The sequence below is a fragment of the Peromyscus californicus genome, unplaced genomic scaffold (assembly GCF_007827085.1).
Source record: "Peromyscus californicus insignis strain IS unplaced genomic scaffold, ASM782708v3 Scaffold_4__1_contigs__length_199733344, whole genome shotgun sequence".
Taxonomy (NCBI): Eukaryota; Metazoa; Chordata; class Mammalia; order Rodentia; family Cricetidae; genus Peromyscus; species Peromyscus californicus.
The window spans coordinates 55,473,446-55,493,400 of record NW_026294562.1 but is presented as its reverse complement, the minus strand read 5'-3'; the positions used below and the strand labels follow the sequence as shown (position 1 = coordinate 55,493,400).

The following is a 19,955-nucleotide window of genomic DNA, read 5'->3' as shown; positions in this document are numbered from 1 at the left end:
GAGAGTGGACAGCCTTGTCTTGTTCCTGATTTTAGTGGAATCGCTTTGAGTTTCTCTCCATTTAATTTGATGGTGGCTGTTGGCTTGCTGTAAATTGCCTTTATTATGTTTAGGCATGTTCCCTGTATTCCTGATCTCTCTAAGACCTTTATCATGAAGGGGTGTTGGATTTTGTCAAAAGCTTTTTCATCATCTAATGAGATGATTATGTTCTTTTTTTTTTTGTGACACAAACTTCTTTATTGCTACCTGATTATACAGACACAAAGAAACACAATTAGGCTCAGAGACTCATTAACAATATAAAGACAATTCGCCACTGGACATTTACTATGCAGATCCTAGGGACTGGCAACCCTTTAGGACAGGACAGGGACCTGTATTGGCATTCTGGCCTGCCCCTGGGAGACCCGGCCTGTGTGTGTTCTGACTTAAAGCCTACTTTTAAGAGAAAACTCCACCTTCTCCCCTCTCTCTCCATTCGCACCTCTCCAGCTAGAGCTCTCTCCCTCCCTAACTTTCTCTCTTTCCCTCCCCCATCTCTTCCCCCACCAAATAAAACTCTTCACTGAGCACTGTCTGCCTGGCATCTCTGCCTCTCACCTGCCATGGGTCACCGTGGCTCCACTCGCCAGGGACTCCGAGTGCTGTATAATAACAGGACCTTTGTCTGTCTCCTGGAGGTGTTTATGTGCAGGTGGCCAGCCAGAATTGGGAGCCCTGAAGTATAGTGCCCCACAGTCAGGTGGCCAACAAGCTGGGTTTGGTGCTTTCTATTAGAAACCCCATTGATCTTTAAGAGGAGGGAAGAGGATGAGGAGGATTAAGGCCATCCTGGGCTACATTGAAAAGACAGAAAGACCAAACAAAAAGCCCAACCCAAGAAGGAGGAGGAAGAAGGACCAAACAAAAAGCCCAACCCAAGAAGGAGGAGGAAGAAGGACCAAACAAAAAGCCCAACCCAAGAACTCTTGGTTCTGGGTGTCTGGGAGCAGCTTAGGTGTGTAGGGAAGTCGACTGGAAGACAGTAGTGGACCTCTGCAGCTCTGGGAAGAACAAAGCCCAGGTGCTGACAGGAAGCACGGCGTTTTCCCAGGACTTAGTCCCTCTCCGGGGCTTGTGGTCATCCACTTCACACAGGTGGGGGGCCTCAGCCCCTCAAAAGACAGGTGGGGTTCTCAGTCCCCAGAAAAAGGCAGGGTAGGCAGTATTGGAACACCCTTGGATCTCTTGTCAAAGTCACCAACCAATTGGGAAGGAGGAGTGGGTGGCCCATCAATGCCATCCCAGAAAGTGGGGTTCAGGCGACACTGGGGTGGCAGGCTCAGATGCAGATGCACCTCCATTTGGACACAGGGCTCAAGCCTGTGGAGAATAAAAGGGCCCTAACGGAGCAAGACCTGGGTTCCAGGAGGCAGACAGAACTCAGGTACCCTGGGGGATGCGGGGCAACGCTCGGATGGGTCGAGGGGGAGGATTATCCAGGACCGGTTCCGGCCTCGACCGCACACCACCTCGGCGCTTCTGCTTCCGCAACAGATAGTTTGAATATTGCACCTCAGGCATAGCAAGCTTGAGGCAGGCCTCCGTGGAGGGGCCGGCACCGCCGCCAGGCAGGTCATAGCCCATGATGTCCACTTTGCGGCTAGGCTGCCAAGGCTGCAGCTGCTTGGTGCGAATCTGCGCAGCGGGTCGCAGCACCGTCACCAAAGCAACGGCGCAGTAGACGCTAGCGGGCCTCGCGCAACCAGATAATCCGCCGGGCGGTGATGGCGCATGTCTTTAATCCCAGCATTGGGGAGGCAGAGGCAGGCAGATCTCTGTGAGTTCGAGGCCAGCCTAGTCTACAAAGTGAGTTCCAGGAAAGGCACAAAGCTACACAGAGAAACCCTGTCTCGAAACCCCCCCCCGCCCCCCCAAAAAAAGGCAGAAAGAGAATGGAAAAGAACTATGCTTATCCCCCATTCTGTTGTTGTTTGTTGTCTTTTGTTCTGCTTCAGGCATCTTTGATGTCCCCACAGTGCATCCCAGCCTAAGTACCCTGGATCGCCATCTGCTGCCCATTCCCCAAAACTCCCTTTCTCAACCCTTGGCTTTGCATCCATTGCTGCTTTGAAAACTTTACATATAACCCACTGCGATGTACAAGTAGGAAGACAATGTCAGATTAGCTTCAGGTCACTTGGATGGTGAGAAGTCTTAGCCAACAAGAGCTGAGGCAAGACAGTACCTTTCCATTCCTGTGTACAGTCAAAGGATTGCCCTGACCATGAGCTCGAGGACCAGATTAATGGAGAAGCAGAGAAGCACATCACAGACAGAATATCAGGTTCTCAGCATCTGACCATTACTTTGTATGCAGGAGAAAAGCCCTGAACAGCCAGTCCTGCCAGGCGGTGGTAGTACACGCCTCTAATCCCAGCACTTGGGAGGCAGAGCCAGGCCAATCTTTGTGAGTTCGAGGCCAGCCTGGTCTACAGAGTGAGTTCCAGGACAGCCAGGATTGTTTCACAGAGAAACCCTGTCTCAAGAAAAAAAAAAAAAAAAAAAAAAAAAAGAAAAGAAAAGAAAAAAGAAAGAAAGAAAAGAAAAGAAAAAGAACCAGTCCTGACAGGAGCTACAGTTTGAGATGTAGAACACTCTTTCTGACTCCACAAGACACTTAACCTCACTGTGCTCATCAGTGTCAGCCCCCATGTTCTGTCCCCACTGCATGCAATTTCATTTCCACCACACTGAGCAGTATCCAAAACCATGTGTTCTAGGGTCCCCTGGATGAGAGGCCTGTCCCTGTGCCTTCATTTCTTAGTACCCAGAAGGAATTTACAGTGAGCAATCACAAAGTGTTGTCTCCAGTTTATAGAAATAACGCTCACCACTGTCCAAACAGGGATTGCTACCGAAGCAGACTGACCTGAGCTGCCTTACATTGACAAGTGTGCTCTTCAGCTCAGCACAACATTGGGAAAATTCCACTACCTTGATATAACCAGAGTGATCATAGACCTCTTTAGGAGCAGGGTACAGCTCCTTGGTCAGCTGGCTTAGGTTGGCAGTGTGGTACAGAAGGTCTTTCAGGGCATTGGTGGAAATTTCATTGTCATAAAGGTTGATGCTGGTCAGCAGAGAGCATTGGCTCAGGACAGGGACAAGGACCCTGAGGTCAAGGTCCTTCATCCTACAATCTTCTAAATTCCAGGGTCAGCAGAGTGTCTGCAACACCCAGTAAGAAAACTTTGAGAGGCATGAAATTCAAATCACTTAAATTGACACCTCTCAGGTACAGATGTTTAAGCTGACAGTGGCCCCACTGGGCAAAGGACTCCAAGTCCGACTGTGAGAAATTGCAGAAAGAGATGGACAGGGAATCCAACGGGGTCTTCAGGCACCTAAGCAACTGTTTCATGTGGTCATTGAGGAAATAGACATCATCTATGGTGGCATGCTTGAGACGGTTGAGTTTGGAGAACAGAGAAATGATCTTGCGGACATAATTCTCGTTCCTGTCAGTGGTACTGCCAGTTGCAGGAGCGAGGGTGTGGTCTTGGAAGACATGTACTAGCATGATTTTGTGAAGATTTCTCATCTTCCTGATGAAGGGTACAAAACTGGCCAGTGTGGAGAGATCTCCCACTATGTTCAGTGCCAACTCCTTGATGAACTCCCGCTGTAAAATTTGGAAGACCTTCTTGACAGTGTCGCCGCCTTTTTCTGTGCCAATCCTCAGCCTCACACAGCACAATTTCAGGGAACCCCTTATCTTCTCTGCCCATTTCAACAACTGCGTTTGGTATTTATCCGCAGATAGGTGAAGATCAGTGACAACCTGCAAACGCTGCCTCCTCAGTGTGCGCTGAGGAAGGCCCTCCACTAGTAGCTTCTCAGGCAAAGTTTCTGTTGAGCGGTTTCCACCATCTCTTCCAGTCCACACATCCCAGAAATCATCGAGCACATTCCTCAAAGTCAACCACTTGAAGCTTCTGCCCTCTGAGGGCAGACACTCTTTTCAGCCATGTGCCTACTCCATCCAACATAGCCTGGTAGATCTCCAAGTTGGGGTTCTTCATCAGCAACTCAACAGAAAGGCAAGGGTAGGGTCAGTCTGCCACCAGGGCCTTAATCATCTCTGTTTTTCTCTGAGTGTTGGCCTCCTTCAGCAGTGTGGGAAAGAACTCCATTGGCAGGTCCTGCAGAGTAGAGATGGCCAAGGTCTCATTGCTCACTAAGCTTTGCACTGCCATTTGCAGGAGTGTGGGTGGGGCCTGGAGGCTCATTCTGATGGATGTTAAGGGAGATGATCCTGGCCTGGATATGGGTGACAGGCTCCAGAACTCTGAGTGTCTTCTCTGACTCCAATGGCACTTTCTGATCATGTTCTTTCAGTTTGTTTATATGGTGGATTACATTGACAGATTTTTGTATGTTGAACCATCTTTGCATCCTGGGATGATGTCTACTTGGTCCTGGTGGATAATTTTTTTGATGTGTTCTTGGATTCAATTTGCCAATATTTTGTTGAGTATTTTCACATCAATGTTCATGAGGGAGATTGGTCTGTAATTCTCTTTCTTTGCTGCATCTTTGTGTGGTTTGGGTATCAGGGTAATTGTAGCCTCATAAAAAGAGTTTGGTAATGTTCCTTCTGTTTCTATTGTGTGGAACAATTTGAAGAGTATTAGAATTAGCTCTTCTTTGAAAATATGGTAGAATTCTGAGCTGAAACCATCTGGTCCTAGGCTTTTTTTGGTTAGGAGACTTTTTTTTTTTTTTTTTTTTTTTTTGGTTTTTCGAGACAGGGTTTCTCTGTGTAGCTTTGCGCTTTTCCTGGAACTCACTTGGTAGCCCAGGCTGGCCTCGAACTCACAGAGATCCACCTGCCTCTGCCTCCCAAGTGCTGGGATTAAAGGTGTGCGCCACCACCGCCCGGTTGGTTGGGAGACTTTTAATGACTGTTTCTATTTCCTTAGGGGTTATTGATCTATTTAAAGCGTTTATCTGGTCTTGATTGAACTTTGGTATGTGGTACCTATTCAGAAAATTGTCCATTTCTTTCAGGTTTTCCAATTTTGTGGAGTAAGGTTTTTGAAGTATGACCTGATGATTCTCTGGATTTCCTCGTTGTCTATTGTTATGTCTCCTTTTTCATTTCTGATTTTGTTAATTTGGATGCTCTCTCTCTGCCTTTTGGTTAATTTGGATAGGGGTTTGTCTATCTTGTTGATTTTCTCAAAGAACCAACTGTTTCATTGATTCTTTGTATTGTTCTCTTGGTTTCTATTTCATTGATTTCAGCTCTCAATTTGATTACTTCCTGGTGTCTATTCCTCCCAGGTGAGTTTGTTTCTCTTTGTTCTAGAGCTTTCAGGTGTGCTGTTAACTCATTAGTGTGAGATTTCTCCAACTTCTTTTTTTTTTTTTTTTTTTTTTTTTGGTTTTTCGAGACAGGGTTTCTCTGTGCAGCTTTGCGCCTTTCCTGGGACTCACTTGGTAGCCCAGGCTGGCCTCGAACTCACAGAGATCCGCCTGCCTCTGCCTCCCGAGTGCTGGGATTAAAGGCGTGTGCCACCACCGCCCGGCTTCTCCAACTTCTTTATGTGTGCATTTAGAGCTATGAATTTTCCTCTTAGCACTGCTTTCATAGCGTCCCATAAGTTTGGATATGTTGTACTTTCATTTTCATTGAATTTTAGGAAATATTTAATTTCTTTCTTTATTTCTTCCATGACCCATTGGTGCTTCAGGTGGGCATTATTCAGTTTCCATGAGATTGTAGGCTTTCTATAGTTTTTGTTGTTGAAATCTAACTTTAAGGCATGGTGGTCTGCTAAAATATAGGAGGTTATTCCAATGTTTTTGTATCTGTTGAGATTTGCTTTGTGACCGAGCATGTGGTCAATTTTCGAGTTTTTGTTTTTGTTTTTGTTTTTGTTTTTTTGCTTTTTTTGGTTTTTTCGAGACAGGGTTTCTCTGTGTAGCTTTGCGCTTTTTCTGGAACTCGCTTTGGAGACCAGGCTGGCCTTGAACTCACAGAGATCCGCCTGCCTCTGCCTCCCGAGTGCTGGGATTAAAGGCGTGCGCCACCACCGCCCGGCGAGTTTTTGTTTTTTGAGACAGGGTTTCACTGTGTAGATTTGCTTGTCTTGGAACTCACTGTATAGAGTAAACTGGTCTTGAACTCCCAGAGATTTGCCTGCTTCTGCCTCCCTAGTGCTAGGATTACAGGTCTGCACCACCACACTGGCTTGGTTTTCTTAATTTACAATAAATAGTTAGACACAAGAATTCTTTTTCATTTCTGTTTGTTTTGGTTTTTGTTTTGTTTGTTGTTTTGGTTTTTTTAGACACAATAATTCTTGACTCTGAATGGTTAAGTCCAAAGAAGTTCCCACTGTTAAAATGAGGCCCAAGCCTGCTGGTGACATCATAGAGGAGGGTTCCAAGACAACAGACAGGGTCTTCCTGGAAGCCTGGGCCATAGTTGGCACTGATCTCAGCTTTAGGAGAGAAGAAGATCCAGGAAAGGTCCTTTGGGTTCTATGCTTAAGCTCTCTTTGTTCCAGGGGTTCCAGTACAATCATGGATAAACCCTCGAAGACGGATGATGCGCATCCTGAGGCACACCCTAGTAAAGTGGATCCAAGCCATTACTCATCCCACTCCCATGCACACCATAGGCCAGGCCACAACGGAGCCCATCATCATCGTGATGCCCATCACCAACCATCTCACAATCATGGTGGATCCCACTATCAAAATGAATCCCAGCATTTCCGTGAGTCCTCAGACCGTGAAGGTGCTTTCTCCCGTCAGTCCCATCACCATAACAGATCTCACCTCTCCACATCACCTGATACCGTTCCTCACCACTTTGGTGGGTCCCATGATGAATCTCACCCCCATACTGAATCCCACCACCATAGTGAGTCCCACCAGCATGGCAGACAGCACCAAGATGGACATCACTATCATGGAGGGCACCATCGAGCTAGCGAAACTTTCTCCCACCTCTCCTCTCCTGAGTCACACAGCCAAAGGGATGCTTCCCACCATGGGAAACCTCATCATGGTCACCGTCCTGAGGAATCCCATCATCAAGGCCACCGTTATGGCAGGCCTCACCATCCTGAATTCCAATACCACCGAAGACAGTCTTATTACGGAGGGAACATTTCCTTCCACTCCTCTGAGGGGTCCTTCCACCAGGAAAGATCTCACCTCCATGGTAGCCATCATACAGGCCACCAAGCTCACCATGGCGAGCATTCCCATCACAGAGAGCACCATCACCACAGAGAACACCATCATGGAGAGCATCCTCATCACAGAGGAGAGCATGGAGAGCATCCTCACCACAGAGGAGAGCATGGAGAGCATCCTCACCACAGAGGAGAGCATGGAGAGCATCCTCACCACAAAGGAGAGCATCCCCATCATCGCCATCAGAGCATCTCCCAATTCTCTGCCACATTCAAGTCCCACAGCACACTTGGCATCTCCCCTTCTCCTATGGGAACCAAAAGCTCACTCTATAGCGTGCCTCACTCCCACTTTGCAAGTCGATCTTTTGCCTCTCATGTTTCCAGCAAAGTTCATCCCAAGGACGGCTCCAAAGAATCAGACTCCTGGAGTGAGGATGAACAAATTCAGAAGCGCAAAAGTGAGTCTTTCCTGGACCTGCAACCCAGACTCCTACTCCCTTGCTCAGATTCCTGCAGATCTAGCCCAGACCCTGAACCGGCTTTCCACACAACAGGAAGCTCAGTTCTCACCTGCAGAGGCATTCCATCAGCCATTTTCTCCTCTTGCTGCTCACTGTCCTGCCCTCTATTCCTTAAGCTGTACGATTCTGAAGGCCACACAGTGTTTCTGCATTTAGTCACTGCTTTATTCATGGCATGTTCATGTCTTGACCATTGAGGCTCTCATCAAATGTGGATACCTGGTCTTTCTGGGTCCCTGGCAGTACAGGGAAGAATCTGGGACAGTTGTAGCAGTCACAGGGTCCAAAACTAGGGGCAGGTACAGTCACAGGCCAGCTAATGGCAGAAGCCTACCATCTTGTATATCAGGACATTTGTCTCTGTGGGTTCTGTGTCCTCATGTGCCTCACTATGTGAAACAGTTGCTGAGAGCATATCCTGGTAACCAATACTAAAAGAAGAAACCAACTTACTGCGAGAGACCTTGACTGTTACAGTCTCCCAGACTCTCTGCCTACTAGTTTATCAAAAACAGCAACAGTTTCACTCATAATCCGAGAGGAACAAGTGACTTACTGAATGGGAACAGGAAAAGTAGTCGGGGGAGGGATAATTTAGCAGGATCTTAAACTAGAAAAGATATCATCGAGATGGCAGGATGCTAACAAGAATTAGGTTTTCTTTAAGTTTCGATATGGGCAAAGATCTAGAGTTGTCGGGTCAGGGTCTCTTAGGACCTGCCAAACCACATCCCAAACAGCTTGACCCTGATGAGAAAGATTTAAGGACTGTGGCCCCAAGACCAGCACAGGGCAAGCATAGTGTTACATTAGTGAACGAGTAAGAGGAGGGATGGTAATGAACCTTTGCCTGTCTGGAAGCGTGCCTGGGATCACTGTACCCCATCACTCCCTGCCTGGGCATAACTTTCTGATCTCCTTACAGGGACCCAGCGCACCCACAAGAAGTTGCACTCTGGGAATATCTTCCAATGGATTTGGGAAAAAATAAGCTACCTCCTTTGGGGTTTCCGGCAAATGATGATGTCACTGACTCAGTCCCTGGGCTTTGAGACCTTCATCTTCATCGTGGTCTGCCTCAACACAATTGTCCTTGTGGCCCAGACCTTCACTGAGCTAGAGATCAGAGGAGGTAAGAGTCAGATCGTACTGTCCTTATGCTGAAGACAGTTGATGTGGCTCCAGGGCTTCCCATGAGCCTGATCCAGTGCCAGAAGGTCTTTAAAACTTGTTACTTTGTCTTCACCCCCTGGCAACTTGGTGACATTCCCGAGGTAGAAATATTGCTGAGATCATTGTAGAAAACCCACTGAACTGTAGGCTGTGCTGTTCATGATGTAGCCACCAGGTGGCGCATATACTCTAAATATATTGCTGGGGGTGGGGGGTGGGAGATGCTGGGAATCTTGGGTCTAGGGGAAGAACCTAGAAACCTCTACCAGGAGGCCCTGGAAAGGTTAAAACAGAAAGCTTAAGAATGCTGGCCTCTGAAGGCCAGTAGAGCAAGATGAAGAAAATGATTCACCACATGCCCACAGTTTAAGGCTGCAGTTTTAGGACATGTTAAATGCATTTATGCTTATAAACAACTCTATCAAGTAGATTATTATTGTTCCCATTTTACAGACAGGAAAACTCAGGAACTTAGTGTTTAAGTCACACAGCCATTTAAAGGAGCTAGGGGCCTGGGCACATGCCTTTAATTCCAGCAGAATGAAGCAGAGGCCAGCAGATCTCCATGAGTTTAAGACCAGCATGGCCTACATAGAAAATTACAGGCCAGTCAGAGCTACATAATGAGGTTTTGTCTAAAAAAAAAAGAAAGAAAGAAAACAGGCAGGTACAGCCTGGGTGTTTGGCCTACATGAGGTCCTAGTGATGAAGGGATGAGGGGTGTGTGTGTGTGTGGCCGGATGCCAGGGATTGTCACTAAGAACACCTCTGATGTCCCCACAGAATGGTACTTCATGGTCCTGGACTCCATCTTCCTCTCCATCTACATTCTAGAAGCCGTGCTCAAGCTGATTGCCCTGGGCATGGAGTACTTTTATGACCCATGGAACAATCTGGGTAGGTGGGTGGGTTGTGAGAGGGAAGAGGCCGTTGAACTGCTTCAGGGGAGCTTAGGACAGAAGAGGGACAGAGACAGGATGCTGGCTTAGAGAAGCCTGTGGGTCTGGGCTCAGGGTCTGTTGGGCCTCCTCAGCTCAAGCACCCCTCTGTCCTCAGACTTCTTCATCATGGTCATGGCGGTGCTGGACTTTGTACTCCTCCAGATCAATTCCCTCTCCTATTCATTCTACAACCACAGCCTGTTCCGGATTCTCAAAGTTTTCAAGAGCATGAGGGCGCTGAGGGCCATCCGGGTCCTTCGGAGGCTCAGGTCATTGCTGTCAAGGCTGTTTGCCCTGGTGTGAAGATTCTCAAGGAAAAGGGCACAGGGGCCTGGATTTCCAGGGAGTCCACTGTGACCTATTTCAGGGATGGTGGTGGGTTGGCACTGTGGCCCCTTGCATGATTGGGATAAGCCTTCCTAGGGTTCTTGCAAGAATCAATTTATTTTCCAGGGAAGGATGGGAACATGACTAAGTCACCAGTGAATTAGGGACCCCCTAATTTTAATGCCCAGTCTGGTTATTGGGTGCAGCTCTCCACTTCCATCCCCACTGATTCAGACTCCCTCTCCACCACTACCCACAGCATCCTCACCAGCCTCCACGAAGTGACGGGGACTCTGAGTGGATCTTTGCCATCTATCACAGCCATCCTCACCCTCATGTTTACCTGCCTCTGTATCCTGCACAGTGGGGGTTGGGTGGCTTCCGGCCTAGGGCAGATGGGAGTTGGGGGAAGCAGGTCTGGAAGGGGCTGAGTGAAACCTAGTGGGGGGTGGGTACAGGGGCAGGAGTTCTGGTTCGGGTTTGGCCCTGACAGTTGCCAGTCCTCTTCTCTGTGGTGCTCCGGGCACTCTTCCGGAAATCGGACCCCAAGCGCTTCCAGAACATCTTTACCACCCTCTTCACCTTATTCACCATGCTCACCTTGGATGACTGGTCCCTCATCTACATGGACAGCAGGGCCCAGGGTGGGCAGAGGGCAGGGTCCAGGGCATGGTGGGTAGGTGCTAATGGCTCAGTACCATTTGCCATCTGCGGGCTGCTGATACCTGCTAGAAAGAGTAGAAATTAGGGCATGCCTTTTGATTGACACTTTCCCTCCACAGGGGCCTGGTACATCATCCCCATCCTCATGATCTACATCATCATCCAGTACTTCATCTTCCTCAAGTGAGGCACCTACTTTACTGCCCAGCTTCACCACGGGCTCTCCACCCGACCCAGCCCAGCCCTCTCACCCTGGTCATCGGTCACACTGGACTCAGAGGACAGTATGTGGCCTCTTCTCTGGTGTCCCCTTTAAGAGCTCCCCACTGTCCCCTCTACAGCCTGGTGATTGCTGTCCTGGTAGATAACTTCCAGATGGCGCTTCTCAAAGGCCTAGAGAAAGTGAAGCTGGAGGTACCACACACATGGGGGAGGCCAGGGGAACAGAAGAACAAATGCCCCAGCGTGGGGGCCGGGGAAGAAACTCTGGTAGAACTCAGGCCTTTTATCTAGAAAGCTGCCCGGGTCCATGAGAGGCTGCTGGAGGACTCTCTGACAGAGCTCAGCCAAGCAGGTACTGGCCAGTCCCTCCTCCTTCGCATCCCCCCCCCACCCCCCCTGAGGAGCCAGGCTACTTCAGGACTATAGAATCTGAGATAGGAGAGGACTATCTAAGTTTAGAACTTTGGTCCAAAGGACTATCCTCTAAAAGCCTATTCAATTCAGCAATTTTTTACTTCTTTTTTATTTTATTTTTTTCTTTCAAGACAGGGTTTCTCTGTGTAGCTTTGGTGCCTGTCCTGGAACTCACTCTGTAGACCAGGCTGGCCTCGAACTCACAGAGATCCCCCTGCCTCTGCCTCTCAAGTGCTATGGTTTAGTTCTTAAGAGTTACTTTTTCTTTATGGTGGCAAAACGGTCAACTGCAACCCTAGTTCCAAGTCCTCACAGTGTAAGCATCCCTGTGCGCTCTCGCAGAAAACGTGGTCCTCAAGCCAGTCTTACTGAGACACACATGTGATCCTAGCACTTGGGAGACTGAGACAAGAAGAGTTGAGCTTCAAGTCGAGGGCTAGCCTGAGCTACAAAGTGAGACCCTGTCTCAAGCAACAGCAGTAATAGAGAAAACATGATCCCCTTCTCCCAGCAGTCCCAGCGAACCCCCAGAGGTGTGCCTCCTCTCTTCTGATTGGTTCCCATGCCTAGGGGTTTTTTTTGTTGTTGTTTTCCGAGACAGGGTTTCTCTGTGTTGTTTTGGTGCCTGTCCTGGATCTCGCTCTGTAGACGAGGCTGGCCTCAAACTCACAGAGATCCGCCTGGCTCTGCCTCCCGAGTGCTGGGATTAAAGGCGTGCGCCACCACCGCCCAGCCCCATGCCTAGTTTTGAACCCGTCACTCTAGCCTTTGATTGACATGCTTGATTGGAGTGGCCGTGGTAGTAATCCCAGCTAGACCACAAGGACTGCAACAGGATGAGGTAGAACACTTGTGCCAGATGAAGACCGCAAGGCTGGGGGTGTAGTTCAGTGGTACCCTCTCATGTGAGGGGCCCTGGACACCACCCATCCCTGTCACCACAAATGATGATGATAATAATAGTGATGATGATAATTATGAAATTAATTTCAGTTGGGTGTGGTGTGCACACCTTGAATCCCAGCACTCCAGCAGGCAGAGGCAGGCAGAGCTCTGTGAGTTCAAAGCCAGCCTGGTCTACAGAGTAAGTTCGAGGCCAGCCAGGACTGCACAATGAAACCCTATCTTTAGAAAAAAAAAAAAAAGAGAGAGAGAGAGAAATAAAGAAAGAAATGCAAATGAAAAAAACAAAATCATAACATGCTCTGCAGCTAGAGAAGCAACCTTTTAGGGGTGTGCTGGTAAGAAATTCCTTAAAGCCTCTCTTATATGTCCTGATTTTTTTTTCCAATACAGGGCTTCTCTGTGTAGCTCTGACTGTCCTGGAATTCACTCTGTAGACCAGGTTGACCTCTAACTCACAGAGATTTGCCTGCCTCTGCCTCCTTAGTGCTGGGATCAAAGTCCTGTGCTACTACTGCCTAGTTAAGACCTCCCTTATACTTTCCTGACGTGTGGAATTCCTCTGCCTTCTTGAGTCCAGTCATTTGCCTGGACATCCTCCTCACCATGCCTCTCTCTCTCCATCCAGACGCTGAGGCCCAAATGAGCGAGACTGCCTTGCAGATGCAGTTTATCGAGAGAATGTTCAGCACCATGACAGAGAAGTGAGGAGGTGGACGGAAGGGGAGGCCTTGGTCCAGGGCAGGAGGTCTGGAGGCCTCATGGTGGGCTGGGAGGAAAAAGAACATTGCCCATCTCTCATGGGCTGCAGGAAGTGGGTGGAAGACTCAGACTTGTTTCCACTCCCACGACTGGGACCTGGGAACCATAAGCACCCCTGGACAGTGAGGAGCAGCACCCAGCTCTCAGAGAAAGAGTCATGTTGCCTGCTCTGCGCGTACCATAGCAGTAGCAGAGCTTTCTCTTTTCTCTTTATTAGAGAAGTATCCTGACCCTTGTCAGATTCAGGCCCCCTGAGGGTGCCAGGGACCCAAGGAGAAGTCATACTCTAGTACTGCCATTCAGATCCACGCTGCCGGAATCTTTGCTGGTTCATTAGACTGACAGGTTTCAGCCACGTGGAAGGTTCAAGGGGGACTGTGGGGAATTGTTGAGGCAAAGTCTGGAGACCACATGGTCAAACTTCATCCCTCTCCATCCCTGGCCAGGCCAACTCAAGATTCCTGCTGAAGACGAGGGTCCTTGGCAACAGGCTGCTGTTTCTTGGTTCTTAGGCCTAGTTCTCTTGAGGTTCTTTATGAAAGCCAAGCCCTGTGCCTCTGCCCCACAACCAGTCTGGCTCCAGATCACTATACAGGGCATACCTGAGAGCTGACATCCCCTGGTCTCTGCTCACCATGAGAGAATTCAAGATCGGCAGCCTAGATTCAGGATCCTGTATGATCAGGCTAGTGCCAGCCCTCCTCATGTCACAGATATTGCTCCCTATGGCACAACCTTGTTTTGTCCACATTCTTTCCTAAGCTTGCTTACTGCAGGCCTCTGCCTACCCTATTGCTTTCGGTTAGATCTTGATGCCAGGCTCGGATGAGCAGGATTTAAGGGAGCCAGTTTCAGTCCTGATACTGTCACCTGCTGCGTCACTCTCCTGTTTATCCTACATGTTCCAGGACCTGAGCCACCACTGGAGCCTCTGCCATACTTCTTTAGGGGTAGAGTCCCTAGTGGTCCCCTCCACTGAGAGTATCTTTTCGTGTAATTTTGGCTTTTCACTCTCCATTGAACTTAAGCTCTGATCCTCACTCCTCCTTCCCCTCTGGGTGAAGTCAGGCTCTTTCCTCTAACAAGGGCTCTCAGCATCGTGCTGCTGACACTTACGATGTGTTGTGGTTGTCTGGGTCCGAGGGTGACACCTCTTTCTTGTTCGTGTCAACATCCTTGGAGCAGCTTGCTTTCCCTCTTCCCAGTGTTTTCGGCGAATGGATTGATAAGATCCAATGGGTGGGTGATTGTTAGACTGAGTGGGCGGATCCAGGGAAGAACAGGTAGGTGGAGGGTAGGTAAGTGTGGAAGGGTGCAGTCGCCAGACAGATGAGTGAGTGACTGGGCACATGATGGATAGGCAGGTGGTTGAGTGGGTCCACGTTTTGGCTTGTGTAGATAAATGGGCAAGAAGATGAGTATACAAATAAGTGTATGGCAGGACGGATGATTAAGAGATAAGCCATTGCTGATGCCTCGACGGCACAGACAGGGACATTTTGGGTATTGGACAACAGGCAGACTCACCCAGTCTAATGGTGTACGCTGGTAACCTCAGCTCCTTGGGAGGCCGAGGCAGAAGGATCACAAGTTCAAAAGCAGTCTGGACAACTCAGTGGGACCTCATCTCAAAATAAAAATGTTAGGGACTCGAAGAGACGACGAAGTCTGTAGAGTGCCGTCCATGCCAGCATGAGGGCCTGAGTTTGGACCCCAACACTCAAGTCAAACACTAGGTGTACCAGTGCATGCCTGTGCCTGCAAAAGTCGGGAGGACCCCTGTGCCTCGCTGGCCAGTCAGCCTAGCCAATCAGTGAGCGCCAGATTCAATGGCAGACACCACCTTCAAAAATAAAGTGCAAGTCCAGCAGTGGTGGTGTATGCCTTGAATCCCAGCACTCAGGAGGCAGAGACAGGTGGATCTCTGTGAGTTCGAGGCCAGCCTGGGCTACAGAGTGAGTTCCAGGACAACCAGGCTACACAGTGAAACCTTGTCTCTAAAAAAAAAAAAAAAAAATACAGAAAAACCCCCCAAAAAACAAACAAAACCCGAACAACAACAACAAAGTGGAGAACAGGAGAGGAAGACACCCAGCATTGACTTCTGGCCTCCACACACATGCACACATTCACGTATACCCACATGCACACATGTGTACACAAACATACACACATACACAAAGTAACTAATAAGCAAGATCTATAAAAAGAGACATCCTGGAGATAGAGGTCCAGGTCATGGCAAGCAGAGCCATGTTAGGGCCCCGGGAACCCAGTCCTTGTCTCTGCCCACCCCCAGGCAGCGGGACCTCCACTTCCAGTTCCTGCAGTTGGTGGCCTCGGTGGAGCAGCAACAGCAGAAGTTTCGTTCCCAAGCATCTGTCATCGATGAGATTGTCGACACTGCATTCGAGGTGAAGCAGGAAGCACTGGGGCAGGGGAAAGGTAGAGAAAGGCTTGGGGGTAGAAGCTCTTACCCAAACGTGGTTCTGAGTAACAGGCATGGCATTGGCAAAATCTGACCCGGGTTCACTCACACACACCCTATCTGACCCCACAGGCTGGAGAAGAGGATTTTGGGAAATGACCCTGAAGAGCACCACCATATTGACTTGAGTCTTTGGGAAGTGGCCTGCCAGGGTGGGTTGGGACAAGTCCCTAACTCTGCTGGCATTGTTATCCAGAACCATGCTCGACTGAGGTCCCAACAGAATTTTAAAACCCCCGTGTGGCTCTGTTGTTAGAGCCCACTAGATTTCCTAGTGGCTGTACCCAGCAGGACTGCATAAGAGGTTGATTGGACCATGGGCCTGGGCACCAGGTGACTGTAACTAGCAAGGGGGAAGTCTCTTGCTCCACCCCTTGGCATTGTTATAAACAGACTTTTGGAATAAAGTTCTGGGCCAGTAGATAAGGATCCAGGCCCACCCAAGTCTATCCTGTGTTTTCTCTCTTTACCCATTCCTCATTCCTCAAGAGTTCCTGGGGTAAGTGAGTGTGGGGGCTGGTCTCCCACACTCTGTCCTCACTGGCTAGCCTGACACAAAGGGCAAGGGGAGCTGGACAGTGTGCTGCAGGCATATGTCAAGAGTTGCATGTGGAAGGGGCTCTTCTTGGATCTCTTCTGGCCTCACCAGGTCCCAGCCTTCCAGTTCAGTCCAACAGTGCATTAGAATAGATCAGAAGGGTGGCACAGGAAGAGGAGCCTGATGCCAAGCAGTGATGGCGCATGCCTTTAGTGCCAGGATAGCCAGGACTGGTACACAGGACTGGTACTCAAAAAACAGAAACAAAACATAAAAGGAACCTGGGTACTGATGGAAGACTAAATGAGAAGTCCTCTGCTTATGGGAGGAAAGCCTGTCTGGCCTGGGGTCAGGAGAAAAAGAGCAGACTGGAACATCCCAGAATTGTCAGGATTGCATCAGACACCAGACATGGGGCCCAGCAATCAGGCTTACCAGGAACCTCATCATCTAACATAAGAGTACCAACCCAGTGGGAATATGAAGAGCTCAAAAGGTCGATAGTGGCGCACACCTTTAATCCCAGCACTTAGGAGACAGAGGCAGGCAGATCTCTGAGTTCTAGGCCAGCCTGGTCTACAGAATGAGCTCCGGGACAGCCAGGGCTACACAGAGAAACCCTGTCTTGAAAAACCAAAAACAAATAAATAAATAAAAATTAAAAAGAACTCAGAGGTTTAAAAAAGGGGGGGGAGCTGGTGTGATGGCTGGGTGGTTAAGATCACTTGCTGCTCTTCCAGAGGACCCAAGTTCAGCTCCCAGTAACAGACTACTTACAACCACCTGTAACTCAGCTCTAAAGGATCTGACAGTTTCTTTTAGCCTCCATGGGCACTGAACTCATATGCTCAACCCACACACAGACACACATGCATTCACATAAATAATATTCCCCAAACCCCTAGAGGTTAAAGGTCACTGACATCCCCTTTCCCACCTGAAGTAAAACTACAAAACGTAGTGAAGGGGCAGAGGAGGCCTCTGATCTTCCTGGCCTCAGAGCAGATGGGGACAGGGCCATGTGACATGGACCAGCCACTGTTGGGAGAGGGACACAGAAAATGGCTGTGTCTGCTCAGGCTGCTTTAGGGCTTAGATGAGTCCCACATGTACTGCCTGAGCCCCAGAAGGATGTCCTGAGCCCCTGTGGGACTGCCGGTTGGGACATTTGTCTGTGCTAAGCACTGAGTTAAGGTGAAGCTCAGTTCTGGCCCAGGGGCTCCCCATCAAGGGTTAGCTGTCTTCCATCATTGATAACCATCTTCCTCTTAGTGGAGGCCAATCCACGGGGTCATGTGGGCTGGAGGGACTCCAGAATGGGAGATGGAGGATGATTTGACCAACACCCACACAGACCATCGGTCTTTGCTAGAAAGCAGTGCAATCTCTGGGACCTTAAGACAGAAACATCACTTGGTGGAAACTCCTCCCCCTAGCCTTGTTTAGTCATGCCCAGCTTCAGAAATACACCAAGCAGAGGAAATGTCATCTGGGATTTGGGCACAGATTCCAGGGGTGGAGAAACCACTTCCCGGGCTTCCTTGAGTCTAGCCTCTCCCCAGGCCTCACACATTCATTCAACAAGTATTTCCTGCCATTCGCCCTGTACTGACTCCACGCTGGTATCTCCTGCTTGATGAAACTTGGGAAACCTTCCAAGCAGTGACTGACACACAGCACAAACTGAACTGCCACGGGTTTATCAGGTTCCCACAGAAGCAGGGCTGCAAGCTGTCCCCATGTCGACACCAAATCCAGCCCCTCAGTGTCTCAGGCTTCCCAGGTGGCACTCAGTCTCCATTCCTTCCCTGATGTGGCCTTTGAGGGCTGTAGACAGGACCCAACTGCAACTGCTGTTCATGAGGTCACAGAATTGGGTGGGAGGAGTGGGGTCAGACAGGAACAAGCTCGGTGTGAAGCCTTCCTTAGAAAGGAGAAGGTAAGCGGGCGGTGGCGCACACCTTTAATTCCAGCACTCGGGAGGCAGAGCCAGGCAGATCTCTGTGAGTTCGAGGCCAGCCTGGTCTACAGAGTGAGTTCCAGGACAGGCACCAAAACTACACAGAGAAACCCTGTCTGGAAAAACCAAAAAAAAAAGGGGGGGGGAGGAGAAGAAGACATGAATAGTGAAGAGTGGCTGTCTGGTCTCTGGTCACTCTCCACACCACACCTGTGATGCCAGCTTGAACCTAGCACCTCCTAGTTAGTGCTCCCAAGACAACCGGTGACTATAGTCTGTCCCCAGGGTGGGTAGATGCAAGTTAGTATGTCTGAGCAAGACTTCTGGACATGATTCAAGTGCTGGCTTGGGTGGGTAGGGAGCCCTGTACGCATCTCTAGGTTACCTCCTGCTTCTCTGAGGTATGTGCTTTCTGACTGTTTTCTCTGCTTGTGTTTCTAGGCTGTGTTACTAGCATTTTCAGGGCATGTCTATAATATCTATTAGCACCTGAGTGGGTCCTGTGACTGCCCCCCCATTTGATTATGTGTATAACAAGAATTGTGTCCACAAAGAAACATACAAAGAATGTATTACCTGTTTCCTCCAATCCAACATAGCATTGAAGGGACCCTGTTCCCTCCCGTGATAGAAACCCTCCAGGGTAGCAGGTTTGCTCTTGTTCCCTCAGGTGTTCCATGGCCCAGACACGTGATACTTACTCTTTCTGGGCCCCTCCCACTCCATCAGGCAGGGTTAAGGAAGTGAGGTTAGTTACTAGCTCCTAGGCCTCTTGGCCTATGGGAATGCTGAAGGAGAGGAGGTCATTTCTTGCTACCAGTGTGCACAAGAATATTTGTGACCTGGGAACCCAGAGCCCCGGAGCCCACAGAGTTCATCACCCAGGCACATCTTACATGTCTTCTGAGTACTGAGAGTTTAGCAGGATATGGGCTTCCCTTCAAGTGCTCATGGATGTGGGACTAGACTGGATTGGCAACTGCCTGGAGGCTCCTCAGTAGCCAGGGTCATTTCCGGTAAGGCCAGCTGTGGACTTGTGCCAGGGCCTCCAAGGGCTGTAGTTTGGGAACATATGTGGTCAAACATTTCAGACACTGAGACGGGAAGTACTTTGTTTGCTGTCCCAGAATCTAGCTCGTTAAAGGAAAACAAGATACCTTGAGCTCGCTGTTAATTCAGCTGTCTGATGCTCTGTGCTGCTTTATCATTTGAGAGCAATAAAAAGATCTGTGCCACTAATAACCTCGCTGGCCTGCGTCATCTGCCTTTTCAGCCCTCCTGACCACAGCTTTGTTGATCAGGGTTTCTCTGTGTAGCCTTGGCTATCCTGGAACTCACTATGTAGACCAGGCTGGCTTTGAACTTGCAGAGATCTGCCTGCCTCTGCCTCCCAAGTGCTGGGATTAAAGGCGTATACCACCACCGCTGCCGGGCACAAAAGACATTGGGTCTCCTGGGTTTGGAGTTACAGATGGTTGCAAGTAGCCATGTGGGTACTGGGAATCAAACCCAAGTTCTCTGCAAGAACAGCCAGTGCTCTTAACTATTAAGCCATCTCTCCAGGCTTTGACCCCGGCTTTTAGCTGTCTATCTTTTCTCATCCCCATCCTCCCCCTCAGAGTCCCAGCATGAACCAGGAAGGGATGCTGGTCCTGTTCACACAGACATCCCTGCTGCAAGTAGTCTCAGGGCATCGTCCCTCTATCCCTTCTATGACATTGTTTCCTTCTCCCTTACCTCTGAGACTACTGAAAGTGTCTGAAGACCGGCTTCCCATTTGAGGAATGCACCCTCTGTGAGCCTCAGATGGGTCAGCAGGGGCTCTCTGGGGGTTAAGGGCGTAG

The 19,955-nt window shown here is 49.3% G+C and overlaps 1 protein-coding gene, 1 long non-coding RNA gene and 1 pseudogene across 4 annotated transcripts; 1 reads left to right on the top strand and 2 right to left on the bottom strand.

Annotated features, from left to right (window-relative positions):
* Positions 1–2,618: 2,618 nt before the first annotated feature.
* On the bottom strand, positions 2,619–4,756 carry LOC128124763 (preferentially expressed antigen in melanoma-like protein 7; annotated as a pseudogene).
* A 1,607-nt stretch (positions 4,757–6,363) lies between these two features.
* Catsper1 (cation channel sperm associated 1) lies at positions 6,364–19,927 on the top strand. The gene is made up of 12 exons (XM_052761415.1): positions 6,364–7,657; positions 8,646–8,852; positions 9,677–9,790; positions 9,950–10,103; positions 10,421–10,512; positions 10,662–10,805; positions 10,944–11,007; positions 11,166–11,238; positions 11,338–11,398; positions 12,992–13,067; positions 15,425–15,539; positions 15,686–19,927. The coding sequence occupies exons 1-12, from the start codon at positions 6,364–6,366 to the stop codon at positions 15,710–15,712; spliced, it is 2,421 nt and encodes an 806-aa protein (XP_052617375.1). The 3' UTR covers positions 15,713–19,927.
* LOC128124771 (uncharacterized) lies at positions 6,517–15,431 on the bottom strand. 3 transcript variants are annotated; one of them, XR_008222975.1, is made up of 4 exons: positions 12,969–15,431; positions 11,076–11,217; positions 10,762–10,886; positions 6,517–6,622 (listed from the first exon to the last, which is right to left on the bottom strand). It is a non-coding gene; the product is annotated as an uncharacterized LOC128124771 (long non-coding RNA). The 3 variants fall into 3 exon arrangements; XR_008222974.1 differs by lacking the exon at positions 6,517–6,622 and adding an exon at positions 7,536–7,622; XR_008222973.1 differs by lacking the exon at positions 6,517–6,622 and adding an exon at positions 8,727–8,836.
* Positions 19,928–19,955: the final 28 nt, after the last annotated feature.